The 7,500-nt window shown below is 31.4% G+C and overlaps 2 protein-coding genes across 3 annotated transcripts in view; both read left to right on the top strand.

The window, feature by feature from the left end:
• LOC119575090 (snRNA-activating protein complex subunit 4-like) overlaps positions 1-6,068 on the top strand; it is a 6,377-nt gene extending 309 nt beyond the window's left edge. For both annotated transcript variants that reach the window (XM_037922488.1, XM_037922489.1), the window contains exons 2-10: positions 1,957-2,110; positions 2,382-2,498; positions 2,762-2,985; positions 3,852-4,062; positions 4,808-4,935; positions 5,077-5,208; positions 5,556-5,663; positions 5,786-5,869; positions 5,985-6,068. In XM_037922488.1, coding sequence (XP_037778416.1) covers positions 1,960-2,110; positions 2,382-2,498; positions 2,762-2,985; positions 3,852-4,062; positions 4,808-4,935; positions 5,077-5,208; positions 5,556-5,663; positions 5,786-5,869; positions 5,985-6,062 — 1,233 coding nt within the window. In that variant the 5' untranslated portion in view covers positions 1,957-1,959 and the 3' untranslated portion in view covers positions 6,063-6,068. The remainder of the gene's footprint in view (positions 1-1,956; positions 2,111-2,381; positions 2,499-2,761; positions 2,986-3,851; positions 4,063-4,807; positions 4,936-5,076; positions 5,209-5,555; positions 5,664-5,785; positions 5,870-5,984) is intronic.
• The window catches only part of LOC119575535, a 41,291-nt gene continuing 39,851 nt past the window's right edge, over positions 6,061-7,500 (top strand). The window contains exon 1 of the mRNA XM_037923187.1: positions 6,061-6,108. The gene's annotated coding sequence lies outside the window, so the exon portion shown is untranslated. The remainder of the gene's footprint in view (positions 6,109-7,500) is intronic.

The raw sequence follows: 7,500 nt of genomic DNA, 5'->3' as shown, positions 1-7,500 counted from the left end.
TAAAATTTGCCTTGGTTTACGTCGTTGCAACACGTTATGCATGATGTCCCAATTCTCAACTACCTCCAACTGCACTATGTCTGTCACTGGCTTGTAATTCTTTACATTATAGCTGCACTTGGTAGAGACAAAGTCCATGTCACAAATATATATGTTTTTAAATAAACCAAGTTGCTGTGACTGGGCATACCCCTCAGGAAACTGCCCGATGAGAGGATTGGTTTCAGGGGCACAGTGTGTAAATGATATACAAAGGCAACTCTAGGCAACAGATTGTTTGATCATATATCTTATTAATATATTTTTTTCATCATAAGTATTATTGTTGATAAATTTCATGGAAAAAATTTATCCTTTAGCAAGTGGAAGCTGTAAGCTGTATAGTTAAGCAAAGATCACAGTCTTTGATAGTTAAGTAAGGGCAATAGTATTTGATTAGGAAATTAAGACCTGTCTATTCATATACTTTCTCCTGCATTTAGTTTTGAATATTGAAATGTAAGTGGTAATGTTTGCTTATTCTTTTTTAAAATTGTGTATTAAACAACAGGGCTTATCTTGTTATACAAGAATGCACTAGTATTACCAGATCAAATCCCAGCTCAATAACCTTAGGGTGACTGTGAATTTATTTGACTAGTTGTACCAAATTTTGCAGCCTTGGTACCAATCCAGTGAAAAGCCAACTAACTATGATATATATTTTGGCAAGATAGAGCTTGTACAGATCCATAGCAATATATTGTCAATTAAGGAACCCCAAAAATACATTATGGAGGTTTCTTGGCCTTCGTGGGAGTGCAAAATGTGAAGCCTGCGGAGACTATTTGACACAGCGACAGACCTTAGATTTTAGATTATTCATCATAAATCAAAGGAAGGTGTGAATGAATTTGCATAGGACACAGTCAGTACAATTATGAGAAAATGTTCCATTGTGTTAGCTGCTGTGTATGTCTGCTAGACACCTTCTGTGAGTTTTTCACAACTTAGTTATTATTAACTTGTGAAGAAATTGCCCTAGATAAAAAGTGCCTTATATTTGGTACTTCTGTTTATTACAGGCAAAGATTACCTTGTACCATATATATGGTTGTGTGAAACTGAAACTATAACCTCCTTCTTTTATCATGTAATATAGACTTTAAAAGTATATGATAAATAAGTTTTATCATGTACAAGTAAATAGGTAGATTTATTGAAAGTGAGACTACAGTTTCGAAATCAACCTGGATTCCATCTTCAGGTCTGAAGAGGAAAGGGAGAGGAGGGGGTATAAAGGAGAGAGAGGAGAGGCAACGCGGTAACATGGGGCAGGTGAGGACAGACGAACGGAAGCAGAGGGAGGTCACATCAGGTCGGAGGATCAGGCGGACTATGCGCCGGGTGGCTGGTGTACAGCCACCCTCCTCTCCCTTCCCTCTTCAGACCGGAAGATAGAATCCAGGTGGATTTCGAAACTATAGTCTCACTTTCAATAAATCTAGTTTTTGTATTGTGTTTTTTTTTTCCCATTGTATCAGCATGGAAGAGTGTTTTGCTATTCAAGTAAATAGATCTATCGTATATATGTAGTTTATACATAGGTTTATCATGTAAAAAGTAAGTTTTGATATAGGATAGATGCATCATATAAGTTAATGTACAAGACAGGTTGATCATTCATTGGTTATATTTACATTGTAAAGAGTATTTTTTTATACAATAAGGTCATTATGTATAATGTTAGTTAATGTATAGACTTAGCTTCAAGGAGAGTTTGAGGTTTCAGTAATATATATGTGCATAGGGTGGGATATGTATAAGAAGTTTATTTGTAGTTTTGGTTTATGTTGATAGATAAAAGTACAGATTACATATATGTTTAAGATGAAATAGTATTTAACACTGGCTGTATAATAAAAAAAAATATATATATATATATTAATAGTTATTGCTGGTATGTATTTTCAACAGAAAATGGAAGCCATGGAAGGAGATAATTTTGACTACGAGAATGAATTAGGTCCAGTACCTGTGAGTGAGCTTCAGAAGCAAGTAGATGTTGCAAAGATTGTTGACAGAGCTTTTGAACATGTCAGGCACAGCCAAGCAGCAGAAGAAGTAGCAGGTGAGGTAATTGGGTTGTGTTTGAAAAAGAAAAGAAAAATAACTGTAAAATATTACATTAAGTTAAGTGAAAATTCAAGATTTGATTTTTAAGCATTCTTAATACTCTTTTCCTTTTCTTTTTTGGGGGGAGACTTATTAAAGCCCCTCAATTTTGTCTTAGGTATGGTAATGAGATATCTTTCTTGACTATTTGAACTAATGTCATTTTTTTTGTACCAGATAACAACAATTTTTTTTTACCTAATTTTGCAACTTACTTTGTTTATCAGATATCATAGCTGGTACAGAGGGTCTCCATCCTTTAGATGGAGTTGCTTCAATTCAGGACCCTTTAGCTTCAGAGATTCCGGCAGGCAACTTTAGGGCATTGCACACTTCCAGTGGAGGTATGTATCTAATTTGACAGTTATGACATATGTAATACTTACTTATGTCAAGTATGGCTGTGTACTTTGGTATTTCGGTGCTATTATTAAAATGGTTTAATTGAAATGTCTGGTTTTATTCAGTGTTTTGTCGTTTTTGGCAGTGTACAATATTTTTCCAAGATTCAGAATTCTCAGGTCAAAAATCATTTTATTGCTAATTTTTAAAAATATATCTTGCTTCAATAGTTCATCATCATATGCATCTTTTATAAAATTTCCAGTTGGGTCTGATGGAACTGGATCTCGGAGTATAAACCTTCACTACTCAGGCACAGCAAGCAACGAGGTTCAAAATTTTGCCGGAAATGGTGAAAATGTTGATGAACTTTTAAAAGCCTCACCATCCCTGGAAACATTGCACAAGCTGAACGCAACACTTCAGAAACGGTTTGAAGAGAAAGTAGTCCAACTAGAGAGGATATTACAGACCAACCTTGCTAGACAGGTCTCAAAGTGTTATTTTATTTCATTTTAATGTGATTTAATCTCTGTTTAAATGTGTTTTTAGTACTTGTATAATTTGGCTGAGAGCATTTCAGATGAGTTATCTTTAATGACTTCATCACTTCTGAAATTGGTCAGTGATCATATCCAGTATAGGAAAAAAAAAATTAATTCATTATAGTTCTAAGTAAAACATGCAGTATAACCACTCCTTTACTTTTTTGTAAAGATCAGAGAGTTACTTTCTTCAATAATATGGAGCAGTTGTTCATGTAGTAGCACATTATCATGCCAGTCTTATATTTATTCTTTCTTAATTATTCTTAATCTTAATTCCTTGTATTTTGTTGTTGTTTCCAAGAGTGTATCAATTTTAGAATGAATGATGAAAGGCACTTATTTTACACCACTTTAATGATATAATAATGCTTTGGTTTACTATAAACACTGATACAGATGTGTGAGGATATTACTGAGTGAGCAAGAGCAACTAGCTACTTGGTATATGAGTTTTATGCTGAATAGGGCACTTTTACTAGCCTCGTTAATTTCATGTTTGTTCATGCACTTTTACAAAGGTAATATTTATATATATCAATTAAAATATAAAGAGGTACTAATCATGATAAGATATATAATCAAGGTATCATTATGACATCATATAGAAATATACACAAAAAGATTATAATAGGATTAACATCATTACTTACTACCATACCTGCAACATAGTACATCATAGACTATCCATTTGTTTGTTACTCAGGGCTAGGGTAGTTGCTCCCCTTTAGATTTTTAAACAGTCACTGTTATAAGTTACATGGCCATGAAAAAGATATATAAGTAAATTTAGGTAATGTTTATTTTCAGGCACAACTAAAAGATGAAATCTCACAAGACAGAGTAAACACTGACCAGGAGAAGAAGGGAGATGCAAAGGAAAAAGCACCTTTCCGAGTTTCAAATTTTTGCGTTCCATATTTCAAAAATCGTAGCGGGATGAATGCTCCTAAGAATGAAGATGCTAAGTTCAAGCTTGACAATGGCTGCCTGGACCTTTACACAACACGTGCACGCCAGTGTATGTAGTATTAAGCATTTAAAATCGTATCTTGATTTGACTGAGGATAGTAGCGAGGAAGCCATTGTCTCGTTGTTGTAGTAGCTATTTGATTTGTGCTTAATATTTGGAGGTATATTTTCTGGAAATTTGCATGATTGATGATGATGATGATGATGATGATGATTGTGTTGATAGTTTATTATTATTATTATAATTGTTATTATTAATGTTGATATTGTCATTATCATGAATATTAGTAGTAGTAGTAGTTGTTGTAGTAGTAGTAGTAGTAGTAGTATAGTAGTAGTAGTAGTAGTAGTAGTAGTAGTAGTAGTAGTAGTAGTAGTAGTAGTAGTAGTAGTCATAGTACTACTATGACTACTAATGACAATCATAATGATGATGATGATAATAATAGTAATAATGGTGATGATAATAAAAATAGTAATGAAAATAATAATTCATCACTATTATTATTAATAGTCATCATCATCATTGTCATCATGGTCATCATCATCATTGTCATCATCTTCATCGTCATCGTCATCGTCATCGTCATCGTCATCGTCATCGTCATCGTCATCGTCATCGTCATCGTCATCGTCATCGTCATCGTCATCATCATCGTTGTTGTTGTAGTCATTGTTGTTATTGTTATTATTTGTTATTATTATTGTTGTTTCCGGATATCATTGTAATAATGAAATGATTTTCATTATATTACTGAAGATATAATGCATTTGTTCACAACATTTTTTTTCAGGGAAGGCAAGGGAAAAGGAGGCCTTGAAAGAGAGTGTGCACAAGGAGTGGAAGCAGCAGCTCATAGGCACAAAGGAATTGAAGCTGAGGGATCTCCAGAGAAAGCTGAGGAATATTGACACTAACAGTGTGAGTAAGTTGGTGATTTGTGAACCAGAGAACCAGAATAAGATATTACAGATACGTGTCCAGTGTCTCAATTTATGAATAGATTCTTTATCCAAGTCCTCTAGGAAACCAGGTTTGATTTTGTGGTACTTGTATTTTTAGGAAGAAACATTACTGGAAGAGATGATAGAGGACCTTGCGAAGCAAATTCAGGATTTAAGATCGACACCTGCAGAATCTCTAACACCTCCCCCACATGAAAAAATGGATTGGGAGAAAATAGCAGCTCAGGCAGTAAGTTTTATTAATGTGAATGCACAAGGGCCATAACTCTCATACTCTATACTTCCCATTTGGGGGACAATAGACAGACAGGGCCCATGACACTTCTGGTGATGGTCCTGCATACACCATAGCTTCCCCTGTCTCACTTGCTTTTGCCTTTCTCCTTGTCTTTGTGTTATTGTTCACATCAGTATCATCATTTTTTTTTTTCTATTGACCTTTTTTTTTACATCTAGAAATATTGAGATGAATTGATTTGATGGCCTTGTCAGGTTCTCTTTTGAGTTAGGATGTTGATATTTAAAGGCAGTTAAAATACTCAAAAGTTATAGAAAGAATTTGTAATCTATTTATAGTTTGATGGACATCGAACTTCTGATGAGTGCTGCTTGCAGTGGGAGAACCTTCTTCATCCTACCATAAATACTTCAGACTGGAATCCTAAAGAAGATATGGCCATTCAGGTATGATTGTTTTAAAGAATTTAGAAGTAATGATTGATATAACTTTTTGTAGTACAAATCTGACAGTGCAAAGTACTGTTATTAGGGACGTGCAAATTTTTAGTGTCATGTAATGTTTGCAGGAACTGGTGACATCAAGCAAGCATGACATTCCAGACTGGAACAAAATTGCATCAAAATTAAATACAAACCGCACAGGATATCTGGTGAGTGTAAGCACCCATAGCAGTACATGTTGTAGGTATTGTAATACTGAAAAAAACTGAATTATGTATAAGAATGTCTAATTTTTCTGATTTTCACTTCAATTGTTTGCTACAGGTGATGCAACGGTGGGTGTCATTTATTGCTCCTGCTCTAAACCCTGCCAAGTGGACACCAGAATCACTCAAAATTTAAATTGACACTTGAACTGCTTAGGGTTGCAACTGCTTCCTGGGCGCAGGTTGGTAAAAGTTGTTTATTTAGGTAAGATTGCTAAATGAAAATTGTTTTTTGGGGTAAAGTAGTTTTAAAATTTTTCAAAAATTTTTGAAAATATTGTTTTTGAGGAAAAAAGATAAAGATATATGTCTAGTATTAATCATTTATCCCTCACTTTAAAAGATGCACCTGGGGCATCAAGCACCACATATTTATTTTTTTTAAAAGAACAGCCAATCTCGGCTGGGGACTTGTTAAAAAAAATGAAAAAAAATGAACATACTTCTTTAGAACAGATTTTTTGCATTTAATTATGTACCATCAGAAAAAGGCATTGTCGGGTATTATGAAAAAAAAGGCATTTTTCAAAATAGGAATTATCGAATTTTAAAGGATAATTTTAACTTTTTGGGGACGTTTCAGGTAACAAATCTATTTACTGATCAAATTTTTGCATTTGTAAAGCTGTGTGGGGGCTAAGCCCCTTAATAAAGCTGGATTAGTGAGGGAAACAAAACCTAGGGTGTTTGGGGAAGTGTGTTATGAAGTGAACTGACCTGCCATTTACCCTCCCAAAAGTTTGCAACCCACACACACGCCCATGCACGCCCACGCACCCGCCAAAAACCCCAGAACCCACTATTATAATATATATATATATTTTTTATATAATATATATATATATAAAATTAAAATATATATAATATAATATTTATATATATATATATATTTGGGGTTTTTTATATATTTAATATAATATATATACATTATTCATATATAACATATAATTTAAAAATATATAATATATTAAAAATATATATAATATATTTAATAATATATAATTTTTTAAAATAATATAATAATTTTTAAAATCTATATATATATATATACATAACAATATAATACAATTTTAATAAACATATATACAATATTTAACATTTATCATATTAATTTAATATATCATATATATAATATTTAATATATTACATATATTAAAATTATACATATATATATAAATTTTATATATATATATATAATAATTTAAAATATATATAATATATATAAAATTATTTTATACTTATCAATTATAACATTTGTATATTTTATTATATATATAATATTTATATATTATATATTTTTATATAATTGTTATTATTGTTAATAACATATATATAATATATATACAAAAAACCCAAAAAAAACAAAAACAAATATAATATATATAAAATATATTTATATATATTTATATATATATTATAATATATATTAATTATATATATTTTGTTTTTGTTTTTTATATTTCATGTATAATATGTTTATAAAAATTTTTTAAAATGTATACTATTATATATATTTAAATTTTTAATTATATTTTAAATTTACATATAATAAATTTAAACAAAAAAAAAAATAT

This window comes from Penaeus monodon, chromosome 7 (genome assembly GCF_015228065.2).
Source record: "Penaeus monodon isolate SGIC_2016 chromosome 7, NSTDA_Pmon_1, whole genome shotgun sequence".
NCBI lineage: Eukaryota > Metazoa > Arthropoda > Malacostraca > Decapoda > Penaeidae > Penaeus > Penaeus monodon.
Note: the sequence above shows the minus strand (reverse complement) of the source record. Positions and strands in the feature narration are given on the sequence as shown.